The following is a 17,081-nucleotide window of genomic DNA, read 5'->3' as shown; positions in this document are numbered from 1 at the left end:
CAGGGCTGTTATATCACTCACTGTCTAAATTTGCCTGGGAAGTAACTGTGTTTTCTCTTTTCTGTGGCAAGGGGATGGGAGTGTTCATTTCCACCAATAAAAATAAACATGGGAGGTGTGAGTAAGGATGATGAATATCAGGGGAATAAAAGGAGACACTACATTTATTACAAAGATAAAGAAAAGGAACAGAGAGAAGGACAACAGCTATGGATAGGTTTGGAATTTTTCTGTTTGGGAGCTGGAAAGAGAGGTCAGTTTGGTGATGAGAAATTTGAAGAATGGAAGAAAGGGTGAAATGGGAGAGGTAAGATGTGGAGATAGGAACCAATGGAGGAGAAGTTTAGCAAGGATAAGAGGTGGAATTTGGGGGAAATTAACACTTGATTTTTGTCCCTGCTATTACTTTGAACCATCTTTAGTTGAGAAACACTACATGTTATAACTTTGTATCAGATTAGACTACTTGAAGTTCTGTGATTGCCAGAATAAGTGGAAAATTTGTAAGGTACAGAACACAAAACACTATCAACCACCATGACATCAGTGACAGTTCTTGAGCACCCAGCATTCCACCTAGCAGCTTGTAGTGTTGTAGCCACGCGTTCTGGGAAACAAACTCACTCAGAAGGACAATGCAGATGGTGGAGTAGTTTATTACACCGGCGGGCCCAAGGCAGAGTCTCCTCTTAGCCAAGGACCCTGACCAAGTTTCCTGAAAACCTTATATCCCCTAAGTGTACGTGCCCAAACCCACCTCCCCAAATTCCCTGAAACTAGTCTGAACAAAGGAAAAGAAAGATACAAAGTTAACCCGTGATTCATATGCCTTAAGCCTAGGAAGTTAACAGTGGACAATTATCAATAGGCCTGTGGTCATACCCCAATAAGCATAATAGAATATATGATTCTATTCGATTACACAGATAATTAGGGGTATTCTTTTAGGCAACAGAGAGTCTAGGTACGAGCCCTGGGGCTCTTCCTTCCAGGGGGCCTGGTTTTCCAGTTGGTATGTCGTTTCCACAGATACTGGGCATAGAGCTCCAAGCCCACAGTCCGGCCCAAGATGGAGTCCTGCTTTCAAGATGGAGCCTCTTCTGTCTGTTTCCTCCTTCGTTCCTCCCTCTTGATGCTCTTAACTCATAGTATGAGCAACATTCATAGGGATATATTGCACCCTGACTCTCCGACCTCCAGTTTGGGAGAACGACATCAACCTTTGGGTTACAAAGTTCATAATACATTGTAAAATAAAGGGTCCACAAAGCAGACCTATCAAGGCAACTATAACAATGGTAAATATAGTTTTCCACCAATCACCCTTCACCCAAGATAGGACTGAAGTCCAAAAAGGAAGATTATCATCAGACGTAACTTTTACCTGACTTTCATGTCATCTAGGGTGGCTGATGTATAGCCAGATAAATAAGGAATATATACACAACGTTCATCTTTCAACTTTAATTATAGCACAGGTCCCTCTTTGTACTGAGACTATGGTTAGTCTCAGGATGAAAGCAGCAAGTCCTTGTAGCAGCAGTTGATTGTAGAGCCTCATCTCTTTTTCTTCTTTGAGATGATCTTGGTTTCACGGGGATCAGTGGGGTCCCTCTGTGCAGTCCTCTCGGCGTCCTCCAGGTCTGCGCGGTGTGCTCTCCCCACCCTCCTGTGGTGGATCCGGGGGTGACACCTGCAAGTCTCTCTGCAGTCGGGCTGGTTAGAACAACAGTCTACGGGCCCTTCCATTGTGGGGCCAAGGAGTCGTGTGTCCAGTGCTTGACCACACCTCATCCCCGGGCTCACATTCGTGAACCTGTTCCCCAAGGGGGAATGGCACCCTTTCTAGTACTAACCTAGTCACCTGATTTATTACCTTACCCAGTTCCATCTGCTGTGAAATCTCATCTCCCCTTACCTGAGGCAAATTTGTTGACACCTGTTGTATTATGGGAGGGGGCCTCCCATACACAATTTTGTATGGAGAAGAGCCATGGGACCGTGGGGTCATCCTGAGTCTGAGCAGAGCCGTCAGAAACAAGCCCACCCAGGAGCAGTCAGTCTCTAAGATCCACTTGGAGAGCGTCTCTTTAAGTGTCCGGTTGGTTCCTTCCACCATCCCAGAACTCTGGGGCCTATATGCTGTACGTAATTTCCACTTGATGTTTAAAGTTTTCCTTACTTGTTATACTAAATCAGCTGCGAAAGCCGGGCCATTGTCCGATCCAATGCTGGTGGGAAATCCAAATCTGGGAACTATCTCCCTAAGCAGGCACCAGGCTACTTTTGACGCTCTTTCAGTCCGGATAGGAAAAACTTCTACCCATCCTGAGAACATACATACTATGACCAGCAGGTAATGGTAGTGTTGATGAGGTTTCATTTCAATGAAGTCCAATTCCAGGTGTTCAAAGGGCAGCGTGCCTTTCAGCTGAATCCCTGGAGGTTTCTGTCTGTGCCAAGAGGCAGCTTTGACCTGTGAGCAGGCAGTGCAGTTCTGAGATTTTGTCCTGCCTAGGGAAGAGAGGCAGGGAACCAAGAAATATTTTCAAATTAGCTCTTCCTGTTTATCATGGCCTAGATGGGTCACTTGGTGTGTTTGGCTTACCAGAGTGGATGCCAGCTCCTCTGGTACCAATAATTTGCCACTTGGCAATTCCCACCATCCCTTTTCAGTCTTGATGACCCCTTCCACTTTGGCTAGTTGGTTTTGGGCTTCAGTGTATTTTGGAGAGTCTAGTGTTAGCTCAGGGAGCTCTGCCAATATGAGAGCTTTAATAGGGGCTTCACTTGTCACCCCCAAGGCCTCGGCTGCTTGTTTAGCAGTCTTATCTGCCAGTCTGTTCCCTGAGCCCGGGGGGTATCCTCTTTTTGATGTCCTCAGCAGTGTATGACTGCAACCCTTTCTGGTTCCCAGGCAGCATCTAATAGGGTCTTATGTTCTTCCTTATTTTTAATATCTTTTTCACTAGCTGTCAAAGACCTCTCTCCTTATATAGAGCCCTGTAGTGTGGCAGAAGCATACCTGGAGTCTGTGTAAATGTTTGTCTTCTTACCTTTTGACAGCTGGAGGGCCTGGATTAGAGCATATAGTTCGGCCCGTTGAGCGGACCAGTGTGATGGCAGAGAGCTAGCCTCAACGATGGTTTCTTCCACGACTACTGCGTATCCCGACAGTCATTGTCCTTGTTTCACCAGGCTGGTGCCATTGGTGTTCAGGACCAAATCTGGGTCCGGGGTTGGCTGGTCTCTCAAGTCAGGTCTGCTGGCATATTTCCTTGCAATCATGTGAGGGCCCACCTTGTCCCACAAGAAAGACAGTGGCCAGATTCAGGGCCTGACAAGGCTCAGTAGTAAATCGGGGTTCTCACATAACAGTCCCTGGTATTGAGTAATCTGGGATGTTGACAGCCATTTATGGGGGTCCCCTCGCAGGAGAGTGTTGACCTCACGTGGGACTTTTACGAACAAATCTTGGCCCAAAGTTAGCTTGGTTGCCTCCCGGACCAGTAAGACAACTGCAGCAACTGCCTGTAAGCATCCCAGCCACCCAGTGGCAACATTGTCCAGCTGATTTGAGATAAGTCACGGGTCTGTCCCATGTCCCTGTAATCTGGGACAACACTCCTGTAGCCACCTTTGTCCTTTTCGGTCACATAAAGAGTAAACAGCTTAGCAAGGTCTGGCAGGCCCAAGGTGGGTGCTGACATAATTGTACCGGGTTTAAGTCCTATTACCAGTGGGACTTGTTTTGCAAGCCTAGGGGGGATGTCTTCCGCCCAGACCTCAGGGAATTGTTGAGTTAACTCTCTCTCTTAACTGTTTAGCCCATCCGGTTTCCTTGCCGGGAGATTGTGCAACCTCCATTCATCTTGAGGGGTTACTGAGAGGAAGAGTAAGTAGGTGGTTGAGCCCACTGGGACAGTGGGTCTTTCGTGGGGGGAAAGGTCACTTGTGCCCCCAATTTAGACAGCAAGTCTCTTCCTAACAAAGGTACTGGGCATTCAGGGATGTATAAAAATTCATGAGTCACTTGGTGTCCCCCCATCTGACATTTTCAGGGTAGGCTAGAGACAAAAAGGCTGCATTTATCACCATCTGAGACCCAGCAGCCTCTGGCTGGGTCTATTGGCATATAAAGTCTATAGGCCTCGCACAGTCTTTCCCAGACCTCAGAGGGTGATTTGCTTTCCCTTTGAATCACTTCGGAGGGTTTTGCGATACTCATAGCTTTTCGGGCCCCCCTCTTGAGACCTTGTGAAATAGTCACCCGATCTCTCTCCAGGTGGCCCTCCCTTCCTCTGTGTCACGGTCCCAATCAGGCCCCTCATCCGGGGCGGCTGGTTCTGCCCACCACTGCGGGTTTGCAGTCCACTCAGGTGCCTTTTCTCTGAACCATTTTCTGGCCTCAGTTAGGATCCTGTATCTTCCCTCAGTGCTGGAAAGGGGGACTTATAGTCACCCTTAAGTTGGATTATGTCACCCCATGTAGGGCGGTGGGTTCGAACAATAGTCTCCATTGGCCTAATCATGGCCTTTAGCTCCCCCGAGTACAGTGGAGCGTGTCTCTGCCAGTTTAATGTATCCGTAGAGGAAAATGGCTGGTAATAACAGGTTACAGGGGGCTGATGGTGGTGCCCCATGCGTCCTGACCTGGAGGCTGCTGTAGCTCTCGGAGGGGCATCTGTAGTGGGGTTCTTTCCCCCTCTTCCTTGGCGGAGCGCAGCCTCTGTCTAATTGCTGTGTTTTCTTCCCCCTTCCCATCAGTACTCACCAGGAGAGGTGGATACAATCTAGGAGGTCCAGCTGAGGTGGAATTCTGGGGGCGTTGACCAGAGGTCTCCATTGCTGGGATTGGAGCCTGCCGAAATGGCGGCTCTACGAACTCCGGGAGAGCAGGTGGAAGAGCAGTGGCTGCTGCAGAAACTTCACCTGGCCCTGGATTGGGCACTAAGGTGGCCCCCGGTCCTGGTGGAGCACTGGGAGGCAGGCGCATCATTATCCAGTATGGGGGAGGGGTCAGGTCATCCCCGTCCAAATCCTGTAGAATTTCCTTTCTTATCATCAGTCAATTTTTGTGCCATTAATATTTTTCCCTTTCCCTTCTGAATACAGAACCTTGTCCAAGTAGGAGGGTCTTGAGCTAACCTTAGCCGTAAGTCAATATATGGATATTGATCCAGGTGTCCTGGCTCTCCTGTGACCCCTGTAGAGATTGCTTCTGCTATTTTTAAGTTCATGGTGTTCTCTGGTGGCCATCCTACTCCCATAGGGGGTCATTCAACCTCACAGAGTATGTGGAAGTGGTTAGGCTTCATCTTTACCCCATTGCTACTGCTGCTACTGCTAAGTCACTTCAGTCGTGTCCGACTCTGTGCGACCCCATGGACGGCAGCCCACCAGGCTCCCCTGTCCCTGGGATTCTCCAAGCAAGAACACTGGAGTGGGTTGCCATTTCCTTCTCCAATGCACAAAAGTGAAAAGTGAAAGTGAAGTCGCTCAGTCATGTCTGACTCTTTGCGACCCCGTGGACTGCAGCCTACCAGGCTCCTCCGTCCATGGGATTTTCCAGGCAAGAGTACTGGAGTGGGGTGCCTTTGTCTTCTCCAAAAGCATGCACAAGGTACCCCATTATTAAACTGGTTTGCAAAACAAGTAAATGTAGTTCATGCTACAACACTGTATGCTTACATATATCTACATGGTAAATGGCATGTTATTTATTTTCTTTTATTATTTATTTTTAATTACTATGGGGAAAAAAGAGAATGCAGGATTCATACATGTTACAACATGAATAAACATTAAAACCATCTTTAGTGAAAACAATCCATATAGAAAAGGCCACCCAGATCCCATGTTCACCATGTCTGCTTTAAATCCATCAAGTATGTCCAAATAACTGAACATCTCAGTAACACTCTACAAAAAAAAAAGGGGGGGGGGAGTGGGGATGAGGAAAAGGATGGGAAGAAAAGATATATTCATACACCTGAACAATTGCTGAAAGGGAAGTGGGGCTGTGGATTATATTATAATGTAGAAACCATATGATTTCCTGATTTTGGAGGTTATGTGCTGGTTCTGCAGGAGAATGCACCCATTTTGGTAAAAACACATAGAGTATTTTAGATGATGTGGCAAATGCCAGCACTTTTTCCCATTGCTAGGAGTTTTCTGTGCATTTTAAATTACCAGAAAGTAAATTATGTTTCAAAACAACCATGTCAATACCATAAAAGAAAATCAGATTAGACAGGCATGAAACTTTCTCATAGAGGCCAGGACTTACCCAGACGAAGTTCAAGGGAAGCTGTGATGCTCACCGTCCTTGAAGGGGTCCACATGGGATGAAGAAGTACTGTGGGAAGTCTATTAGTAACCACCATGTCTTGAGTCCTCTGGATGACCCAAACTCGTATCCACTCGTGTCCACCCAAATCCCTGCTTTAAAATTTTAATCATGCACTCCAATACAGTTGCCTTAGATTCACTTCCCCCCATCTTGCTTACCTTCTCGGACCTTCTTCTACTTTTCCTTTTCATTCTGTCTACCAAGTTCTCAGTACCCTGTGTACTTCTGATATCTCCACTCAATGACATTTAAATTGCCATTCTGCCTCCTTCCTAATTGGGGTGAGAAGAGCCTTACCTGCCAGATCCCAAAGGGAGAAGGGGGATCGGCCTGTCTTCACCTGCCGGTCAGCACAGCCGAACCAGAACACCACGTGATCCAAGACCGTTTCTCCCTTAACTTTTAAAGTCCATTTTGCTTTGGTGGGTTTGATCAGGTGCGGATGAAAATACAGATGGGTTAAATATGCCACATCCCAGGCCGTCTCCAGAAAAGCCAGTTCATGCTCATTTATGTATCCCCCTCCTTCTAGCCTGACAATTCCGAGGGGGTCAAGAATTTCATAGCAGATGGGACACTTCCTTGAGGAGGGCAGAATACAAGCACACAAAAGCCAAGTTTTTTCTCCTAAAAATCCCCTGGCGATGGCTTGGTAATAATTTTCCCCAAGACGGCGTGGACCCCACCTCCTAAATGACCTTCACAAATTTCCTTCCTAAGCCCTAATACACTCGTCAACCTGTGTACCTAGCAATCATTGCCACCTACCTATTCCAGGCTCCTGTGGGTCTGTGCCCTTTCTAATCCCTCCTGGGGGGTGATCAGGCCCCCTCTTCCACCCTACCGGGTGGTTTCCTCCTCACCTGAGCGCTCAGTTCCCCTGCTGCCATCCACTACCTCTAACGTGAAAGGTCCGGACATTGAGAAGCAGAATCCTTCCAGGGGGCGAGGTGCCTTCCCCCCTCTAGAAGATTCGAGCCGCAAGACCTCAGAGTAGTCCCAAAAGGGACTTGTCTCCTCGAAGTAAGGAGTTTCCCAGCCAATGCACCAAATGTTGTAGCCACACGTTCTGGGAAACAAACTCACTCAGAAGGACAATGCAGATAGAGGAGTGCAGTTTATTACACCGGCAGGCCCAAGGCAGAGTCTCCTCTTAGCCAAGGACCCTGACCAAGTTTTCTGAAAGCCTTATATCCCCTAAGTGTACGTGCCCAAACCCACCTCCCCAAATTCCCTGAAACTAGTCTAAACAAAGGAAAAGAAAGATACAGAGTTAACCCGTGATTCATATGCCTTAAGCCTAGGAAGTTAACAGTGGACAATTATCAACAGGCCTGTGGTCATACCCCAACAAGCATAATAGGATGTATGATTCTATTCGATTACACATATAATTAGGGTATTCTTTTAGGCAACAGAGAGTCTAGGTACAAGCCCCGGGGCTCTTCCTTCCAGGGGCCTGGTTTTCCAGTTGGTATGTCGTTTCCACAGATACTGGGCATAGAGCTCAAAGGCCACAGTCCAGCCCTAGATGGAGTCCTGCTTTCAAGATGGAGCCTCTTCTGTCTGTTTCCTCCTTCAGCAGAATAGAATAAACGTTCCTTTCAGGTTATTTGGAACATCCACCTAGATGGGCCATGTGCTGGGTCACAAAACAATCCTCAATAAATTCAAAAGTTTAAAAACCATGTGCTCTGATTATAATAAAATTGACTTTGGTATTATAATGCAAAGATATCTAGAAAATTTCCAATATTTGGAAGATAAACCATGTTTTTTTAAAATAATCCATGAGTGCAAAAGACCTCACAGGAAAAATTAGGAAATATTTTTAATTGAATGAAGAATTAAAACAGCACACCAAAATTTGTTGAATGCAGGTAAAGTGGCTTTAGAAGGAAATTTATAGCATTTAATGCTTTTATTAGAAAAAAAGAAAGCAAAAACTAAAAGCTGGTTATTTTTATCAATTTTATAATCTTCCAGTTAGATAAATTTTTAAGAAAAGAGACAGAGAAGCCACATTTTAAAAAAAGCAATATTAGGAATACAACAGGAACTATCACTATCTACATCACAGATATTAAAAGGATAAGGGAATATTATGGATAGGCCAATAAATACGACAATGTTGACAAAATAGGCAAATCCTTGCAAGACACAACTCAAGAAGAAATAAAATTCTTGAATATCAATGTACAAAATAAGTTATAGGAATTTGTTAAGAGAAGCAAATCATTATTTGTAAAGAGTTATTTGTAGTACCTTCATTTGTAATAGCCCAGGCAATCAGCAGAGGAATGGATAAATAAATTGCAGTATAGCCATAGAATGGAACACTCCTCAGCAATAAAAAGAAGCAAACGCCTTATATACACAAAGTATGCATGAATCTCAAAAGCATTATTCTGAGTAGGAGCAGACAAACAAAAGAAGAATAAATATTTAAAATTTCATTTGTGTGCAACTATAGAAGAAATTACGCTACACAGACAGAAATAGAGTCAGTTGTTTGGACCTAAAGCTGGCGGAGGATTGACTGGGGTGATAGCAGCAGCCTATATCTTAATTATGTTGGTGGTCATATGGATGTGTACATTTGTTAGCAGTTAACAAAGTATAGACTTTAGATCGGTGTGATCTATAATATATAAATTATTCCTTCAAAGTAAACATCAGAAAAAAGATCAAAGAAAATTTGTCAGGGATATGGAGAGGGAAAGTTCTCTTCCGAGAAAGAAGAAAGGGAGAACAGATGCTGAGGCCCTCACTACGGGCTATTTGAAGGACATCCAAAATGAGAAATCCATAAGGTGGTTGACTGGGTCTTGAAATAAAATAAAATATCTGTGTTAGAGATACAGACTTGCAGTCATCAGCATACAGAGAATACCTGAAATTTAGGAATGAATGAGTTTAGCTAAGGAAAAAAAAAATGTAGAGATTGAAGAGAAGAGAGCCTGGAACAGAATCCTGGGGGTGACAGTTTTAAGCAAAGGGCAGAGGTCACTAATATACAAAGAATAGACATGCAAAGAGGAGCATGCAGAAATTTAGAGTGACGGTATGTTCAAGCCAGGCACACTGAGGGAAGAGAGTTCCAACAAAAAGAAGCTCTACAATCTGCCTGCAGTGCAAGAGACCCCAGTATGATTCCTCGGTCTGGAAGTTCCCCTGGAGAGGGGACAGGCTACACACTCCAGTATTCTTAGGCTTGCCTGGTGGCTCAGATGGTAAATAATCTGCCTGCAATGCGGGAAACCTGGGTTCTATCCCTGGGTTGGGAAGATCCCCTGGAGAAGGGAAAGGCTACCCACTCCAGTATTCTAGCCTGGAGAATCCCCATGGACAGAGGAGCCTGACTGTACAGTCTATGGGGTCACAAAGAGTCAGATACAACTGAGTGACCAAGTACACATTGCCAAATGCTTCTGACAAGTAAGTCAAGGTCTGGAAAGTGTCCATCAAGTTTAGCTATGTAGGTCACTGAAATAGCTGAGGGTGGGAGGAGGGGCCATAAGGTCAAGGGTGACTTTGTTTTCACAAGTTCATTTGTTTTTGGCACCCGAGAAATGGAGGTGTGTTTAAATGTTAAGAATTAACCAATAGAGAGGGTTAGAAAGAGGACTTAATTCCAGAGTAAATTGCTGAGTGAGACAGGAAGGATGGAATCTGGAGCAAAGGTGGAGAGATTAGCCTTAGAGAAGAAGAGGCACACTCTTTCCATTTTAGCAGGATTGGAAGTGGAGGGGACAGGAGCGGGATGCATAGGGTTAATACTTTTGATGGCAGAAATTTGAGAGAATGGATAGATAACTTCCAGGACCCCTTCCAAACCTGAGATGCTGTGGTCCATGCTTCCTCAGAGCATGGAGCAGGTTGGAGAACTGGCGGAAAGAAGAGTTTCCACTCCTCCTAACTAACGGTCTTTCTGTCGGTCTGATTCTGCAATAGGGATGATCAACATTCTTCATGGGATGGGTTTAAGGCTCCTTGCTTTGGGACATCACACACCTTTTATGGTGAGATGTTTATTGTGTCTAATTTTTAAAAAAAACATATCACATTTTAAACATAGAAACGTGTCTTGGGTGGTCAACTAATGTGAACCGTATGCTTCCTTGCAGCACATTGGCATGGCTCATAACTACAGGAACAGTGGTCAGGCAGTGCAAGCTGTCCGTGATGCTGGCTATGAAATATCTCTGGGTTTGATGCCGAAGTCAATAGGGCCCTTAACATTTGTGTTCACAGGGACTGGTAATGTATCTAAGGTAAATTCCAACTGTCTTCTTTTCATAAAGCAGTCTGGAACTTGGGCATTAACCTGAAGGATGTGGGCATTTTGTTGACCTTTCAGAGTCTTTCTTTTCCATGACTGGGCATTCTATTCTTGGTACTTTTCTACCTATGAACTTTTCTACCTATGAATTGTTCCTGTAGTAAAGAACAGTACTGGTCTAAACTTACTCTCTTTGCTTTTAGTTGATTCCAAGCTGTCAGAGGCTTTGAATGCTTTTTCTTTTCTTTTTAGACAGATAACTCCTTGCAGTGAAAAGTTCTGTTCTTAGGGTGCTCTATTTTACCTCCATCACTGAGATGTCCCCAAATTTAGAAGTAACCTCAAGATGAGATGCTAAGAAGCTTAATTCAAGACTAGAACAAGTCTTATAGCTATAATTATGTAATAATTAGTAAGTCTTATAAACTATAACTATAGTTATAAGTCTTATAACTAATAAGGCTAGAACTGTTATTTTCTTCCTTCTGGGTTAGTTTTGAGAATGCATTTGTGATCCCCTAGAGAAACTTATAATTGTAAAATAGATCTTTCTTCCATGAGACTATTTTACAAAGAGGACATCGCTATAGTATACTGTGAGATAGTCATGTGATTTTTTTTTTTTTTTTTTGTAGGAAATATAGTTTCCCCACTTCAAATAATTTCTGCAATGGAGCAAAAGTTAAATAGGAATATTTTTATTGTACTCTCAATTCTAAACATTTTTGTGTCTGTGCTGAATAACTTTAAGTAAAAAATTAAAGTCCTTTCCAATGTGCATGCGTGCATGCTCAGTCGCTTCAGTTGTGTCCAGCTCTTTGGGAGCCGATGGGCCATAGCCCGTCAGGCTTCTCTGTCCATGGGATTCTCCAGGCAGGAATACTGGAGTGCGTTGCTTCCAATTGCCTCCTTCTGGTGATCTTCCTGACCCAGGGAGCGAGCCCACATCTCCTGCATCTCCTGTATTGCAGGTGTTTTCTTTGATCCAGTGAGCCACCTGGGAAGCCCCCTCTCCAATGAGTATTTAAATGGTTTGCAGGCTCTATGCAAGAAGCTCATCCATACTTTCATGTTGTGGTCCCAGTTGCTGGGCAGGGCAGATAGAGCCATGTAATTGTGGGGAAAATGAGTTGGAACCTTTTGAGGAAATGAGGGAAACATATTGGCTCTTTTCCGATTGATTTTTAAATGTTCACTCATGCATTATTTACAGGGAGCCCAAGAAATCTTCAATGAATTACCTTGTGAGTATGTGGAGCCACATGAATTAAAAGAAGTTTCCCAAAGTGGAGGTAAGGAGTGGGTAGGGAAGAGTGACTATATGTAACCTTTACTGTTTTTAACAGTTTGTGCATTATATTTTATCATCATAAACCTATATCACTTGTGACCCACTTTACTAATTTCTTTCTCCTCTGCAAGACCTGAGAAAAGTGTACGGGACAGTGTTAAGTCGCCACCATCATCTTGTCAGGAAAACAAATGGTGTATATGACCCTGTAGAGTATGACAAATACCCCGAGCGCTACATTAGCCGTTTTAACACTGATGTGAGTATCAGACCTAGCTTTTGAGTTACTTGCTCATGATACACTATAGTTAGGCTGTTTTTAAGGCGAGAAATTGTGAATGTGTACCTTGGTTTTCAGTTCCCTGTGTTGATTTGTTGTGAGTCCTTTGGGCGTTATGAGTTGTTCTTAGGAATTGTTGGCTTTTGTTGATGTTTGGAGTGGCCTTTGCCTGGTAGCTTTGTGGCTTCTGTGGGTGTACCCTTTGCTTTACTGACTCTGTTTCTACTTGAGGTCTCCACATGCCTCATAGCTCTAAACCATTTCCTGTGGGTTATTGTTTTCTGTATTTATTGTGAGTTAGTACTTGGACAAAGCACAATGTGCGTGAGTTTTGATTTCAACATTGGTCCATTATTTCTATGACCACAAGTTGCAGTCATAATCTTGGCCAGCCATCTTGAAATACGTGCCTTTGATTACAGGGGACCAGCGTGAAATAGTATGGTCTCCACTGTACAAAAGTTACTTCCAGTTGACATCCTTCTGATGGGGACACAATGGTCTCATCTTGTAAAAAGGATAATAATATATGTGTGTTTTGTAGTCATTGGTCATGCAATCGTCCTCTTCAAAATCAATCAACAAAATGCATGCACCTATTGTGGAAAGGCAGGTTTTAAATAATTTTAAATGTTTGAACAAATACAGCATTTTTAGATTTTGGTATGAAATTCAGTCTTATAACATATGTAGAGCATGTTATAGAAGAAGGACCTTTACCTGTACCTTGAGAATGCTTGAGATGCTTGAGAAACAGGAATTATAAGAACTAGCTTCAAATTGAAAAATTTTGAACCTAGCACATTTCCGTCCCTTCTCTTTTCCCCAATCACAGAAGTATTGGTGATTGGATGCATCCTAAAACTTATAATGACCTAGTTATCATGTATGCATGCATGTAGCACATTTGTCCATGGAGCTTACAGATGTTATCTGATTTAATCTTCACAGCATTCCTTTGAGGAATGGGGTACGTATTATCCCAATCTGGCAGGTAAGGAAAACAGAACCGAGGGAAGTTGAGGTAGCATGCTTTAGATCATACTCTACTAGAGGCTGAGCTGGAAATAGAACCCTTGGTCGCTTAAATTTCTATTTCTCTTTTATCAGCTATGCAGTATATTGTACAACACCACTATTGATTATATTTATGTTCATATGTTTTTCTATAATGAGGTAGTTCTCCACCAAAATCTGGGTGGGCATTTATTGCTTTTGCTTCAAAATGTAGCCACTGACTTAGCGAATAACAGAGTCAGTTAGAGATAACGTTAAATTGTTTCTCGTGAATTTCGCTGATAGTTCTCTTTCAACACACTGCACTGAATAGGGCTATTTCCTATCTTGTTGAACTTGGAATTTCCTTTCCAGATTGCACCGTATACAACTTGTTTAATTAACGGGATCTACTGGGAACAAAACACCCCTCGTCTCCTCACCCGCCAAGATGCTCAGAGCCTCCTGGCTCCAGGCAAGTCCCCAGTTGCTGGTGTTGAAGGCTGCCCTGCATTGCCACACAAGTAAGGACTTCAGCCTGACAGCAGGGTTCAGCCGTAGGCCCGCTGGGAGAGTGTCACACACGGGGATCCAAATAGCACAGCACTTGGCTGTTAGTAACTGGTTGTCTGCCTTGCCTTATTACTTAATGTCCTGGCAGTATTTGACAGTTAACCTTCTCTCTCTCTCTCTCTTTTTTTAAATTGAAGTATAGTGATTTACAGTGTTGTTAGTTTCAAGTGTATAGCAAAGTGATTCAGTTACACATATGTATAAAGCAACATCCCCAATATTAGAAAAAGTGTTCTGGACTTAACTGTGTTAAGTGATCACTGGACTCTGTGATAGCATGTTAGAGAGAACTGATATAACAAGGTTTCTTTTTCTTTCTTTCTGCTCTAGGCAGTTTATTTTTTTATTAAAGTATAGTTGATTTACAATGCCATGTTAGTTTCAGTTGTAAGCACAGTAATTCAGTTATACACACACATACACACACACACACACACACATATATTCTATTTCAGAATCTTTTTCATTGTAGGTTATAATAAGATACTAAATACAGGTCCCTGTGCTGTACAGTAGGTCCTTTTTTAAAAAGCTATTCTATATATAGCAGTGTGTATCTGTTAATCGCAAACTCCTAATTTAGCCCTACCTCACCTGCTGTGCCCATTGGTAACCCTAAACTTGTTTTCTATGTCTGTGAGTCTATTTGCTTCCCTCCTTCTTGAAATTCTCTTAACTTCTATGAATCCACATGTAGCTCAGAATTAAACTCCTCAGAGAGGTCTGCACTTGCTTCCCCAATCCCATCTCTCTTCAGTTTGTTACCGTTTTTTTCCCTCAAATTCTTTTGTTTATGATTTTAAATTTTCTTGTATTTATGATTTTTCCTGCCTTACTAGAACTTAATCTCCTTAACGATAAGGGCCCTATTTGTCTTGACCACAGACATCCAGTATGTTGTTTGACATATAAAGTTCATTCAAATAATTACTAATGTTGAATAAATTAAGTAATCAATACATATTTGTGGAACACCTGGTCTTCCTGGCACTGTGCTAAGCTGAGTAATAAAGAAAAAAAATATGATTGTTACCTTCATGCATGTAGCTGGCATCAGGTAAATGCCAGGGGAGTGCTGGGAGCAATCAACATCAGAGGAGTTTAGAAGAAAGTGGGAGGAGGTGTGGGCTTGGCAGTCTTTAGAGAGGAGTAAGAACAAGGATTTCAAACACAGGGTTGGTGTTTGATAAATATGGAAACACCAAAGCACAATTTAAGACAGTGAGTGGGATAGTCTAGCCCTAGGATAGGGTTTATATGGGCAGTTGGAAACTGGAGATTGGGCAGGAAAATAGTGGTCAACCTCTAAAGGATTTCTAATCCTGGGCTGAAATTTTTGTTCATAATTTCAGAGATTTCCATGTATTAATATGTAAAGTTATACACTACTAAGCAAGGTGGAGGTAGTGCAATTGAAAAATTTAAGTTGTCAAAAGTTAACTAAGTAGCTTAGCTTTAGGCTGTTGTCAGTGATTTCTCTAGGAAAGCTTTTTAAAAAAAATCTTTTTATTGAGTATAGTTGATCTGCCTGCAATGCAGGAAACAGGAGACATGGGTTCTATCCCTGGGTCGAGAAAATCCCCTGGAGGAGGAAATGGCAGCCCACTCCAGTGTTCTTGCCTGGAAAAAAAAAAATTGCATGAACAGAGAAGTCTGGCGGGCCTCAGTCCATGGGGTTGCAAAGAGTCAGCTATGACTGAGTGACTAAGCGTAGCTGATTTACAATGTGGTGTTAGAGTCAGGGGTACAACAAGTGAACCAGTTATACGATACATATGTGTGCGTAAGTGCTACGTCACCTCAGTCCTGTCCAACTCTTTGTGACTCTATGGACTGTAGCCCGCCAGGCTCCTCTGTCCATGGGGTTCTCCAGGCAAGAATACTGGAGTGGGCTGCCGTGCCCTCCTCTAGGGGATCTTCCTGACCCAGGGACTGGACCCACGTCTCCTGTGGTTCCTGCATTGCAGCAGGTTCTCTGTTGCTGAGCCAGGAGGGAAGCCCACGTGTATCTACATCCACTCATTTTTAGGTTCCTTTTCCTGTAGGCCGTTATGGAGTAATAAGTAGAGTTCCCACGGTACAATCGGTCCTTACTAGTTATCTATTTTATATAGCAGTGTTCATAGGGAAGGGAGTTTTCCTTTTTGTTTCATCTCTTCTCATTTCCTGTCTTCCTCTTCCTCTTTTTGTTTTTGCTTGGGGTGACTAAAGCTCCCATCAGGAAGATTCTCTGTATCCCAGAAGATCTGTTTCCTGAACAGTGAGCCATAGGAAAAAGAGCTAAGAGCCTAGGAAATATTTGCCATCTACTTAAAAAAATTTCCAAGCACTTTTCATTTGTATTCATTTTTAATTCTGTTGGAAACTCCAGAGATCCATGCTCTCATCTAAGTATTGATGTTATTTACAGACTTGTCGCAATATGTGACATTTCAGCTGACACAGGAGGATCCATTGAATTTATGACTGAGTATACGACCATAGAGCGTCCCTTTTGCATGTATGATGCAGATCAGCATATTATTCATGACAGGTGAGTTTGCTAAAGCTGTTAGATGGGGAGAGATACATAGTACTATATCATTTACTTCCTTTGATATGCTACTCTAAAATACCCACACTGAGTGACTGAGCACCACAACAATGCAAATTTCCAAGATATGCTCAAATATATTTAAAAATTTGGTAGAAAAACCACATACAAATTTGAGCACGTAAATGCACACACACGTATATATGTACTGCGTTTCAAAATGGGTAGCTGAAGAAGGGAAAGGTTTTATTTGAAAAGTCTTGCTTATTTTCTTATATACTATGGCACAAAATTACAAATATATAATAGAGCAGACATCTGGAAAAGTTAGAACTTACACATAAATTTTGTCCATCTGAATGATATGTGTTGCTTCTCCTAGTGTGGAAGGCTCTGGGATTCTGATGTGTTCCATTGACAATTTGCCAGCACAGCTTCCAATTGAATCTACAGAATACTTTGGGGACATGCTTTACCCTTACGTTGAAGAAATGGTAAGTGGACTGGTAGCATCAGCAACATCTCTGTGGCTTTAAGTAAAACTCTGGAGTGATCTTATGAACGTTCTGGTCTTCTGTATCTAAGAAATCTGTTGTAAAATGAAAGGCCAGCCCTTCCCCAAAGCACTTACTGACACTCTTATTTCACCCATTCTGCTTACTTGTTTCATGGGAAATATTATGTAACTGTCTTCATGCTTCATTACAACTGCATTTGCCTATCATTATGCATACTTTATTAAGAATGTTCCTGACATTGGAGGCGAGGTTT

At 43.0% G+C, this 17,081-nt stretch overlaps 1 protein-coding gene across 5 annotated transcripts in view; it reads left to right on the top strand.

Annotated features, from left to right (window-relative positions):
- Positions 1–17,081, top strand: part of AASS (aminoadipate-semialdehyde synthase) — a 74,316-nt gene that overhangs the window by 15,281 nt on the left and 41,954 nt on the right. For all 5 annotated transcript variants that reach the window (XM_061165692.1, XM_061165691.1, XM_061165689.1 and 2 more), the window contains 7 exons: positions 10,310–10,377; positions 10,483–10,629; positions 11,851–11,929; positions 12,060–12,187; positions 13,580–13,728; positions 16,188–16,310; positions 16,693–16,804. In XM_061165692.1, coding sequence (XP_061021675.1) covers positions 10,310–10,377; positions 10,483–10,629; positions 11,851–11,929; positions 12,060–12,187; positions 13,580–13,728; positions 16,188–16,310; positions 16,693–16,804 — 806 coding nt within the window. The remainder of the gene's footprint in view (positions 1–10,309; positions 10,378–10,482; positions 10,630–11,850; positions 11,930–12,059; positions 12,188–13,579; positions 13,729–16,187; positions 16,311–16,692; positions 16,805–17,081) is intronic.

This window comes from Dama dama, chromosome 18 (genome assembly GCF_033118175.1).
Source record: "Dama dama isolate Ldn47 chromosome 18, ASM3311817v1, whole genome shotgun sequence".
NCBI lineage: Eukaryota > Metazoa > Chordata > Mammalia > Artiodactyla > Cervidae > Dama > Dama dama.
Note: the sequence above shows the minus strand (reverse complement) of the source record. Positions and strands in the feature narration are given on the sequence as shown.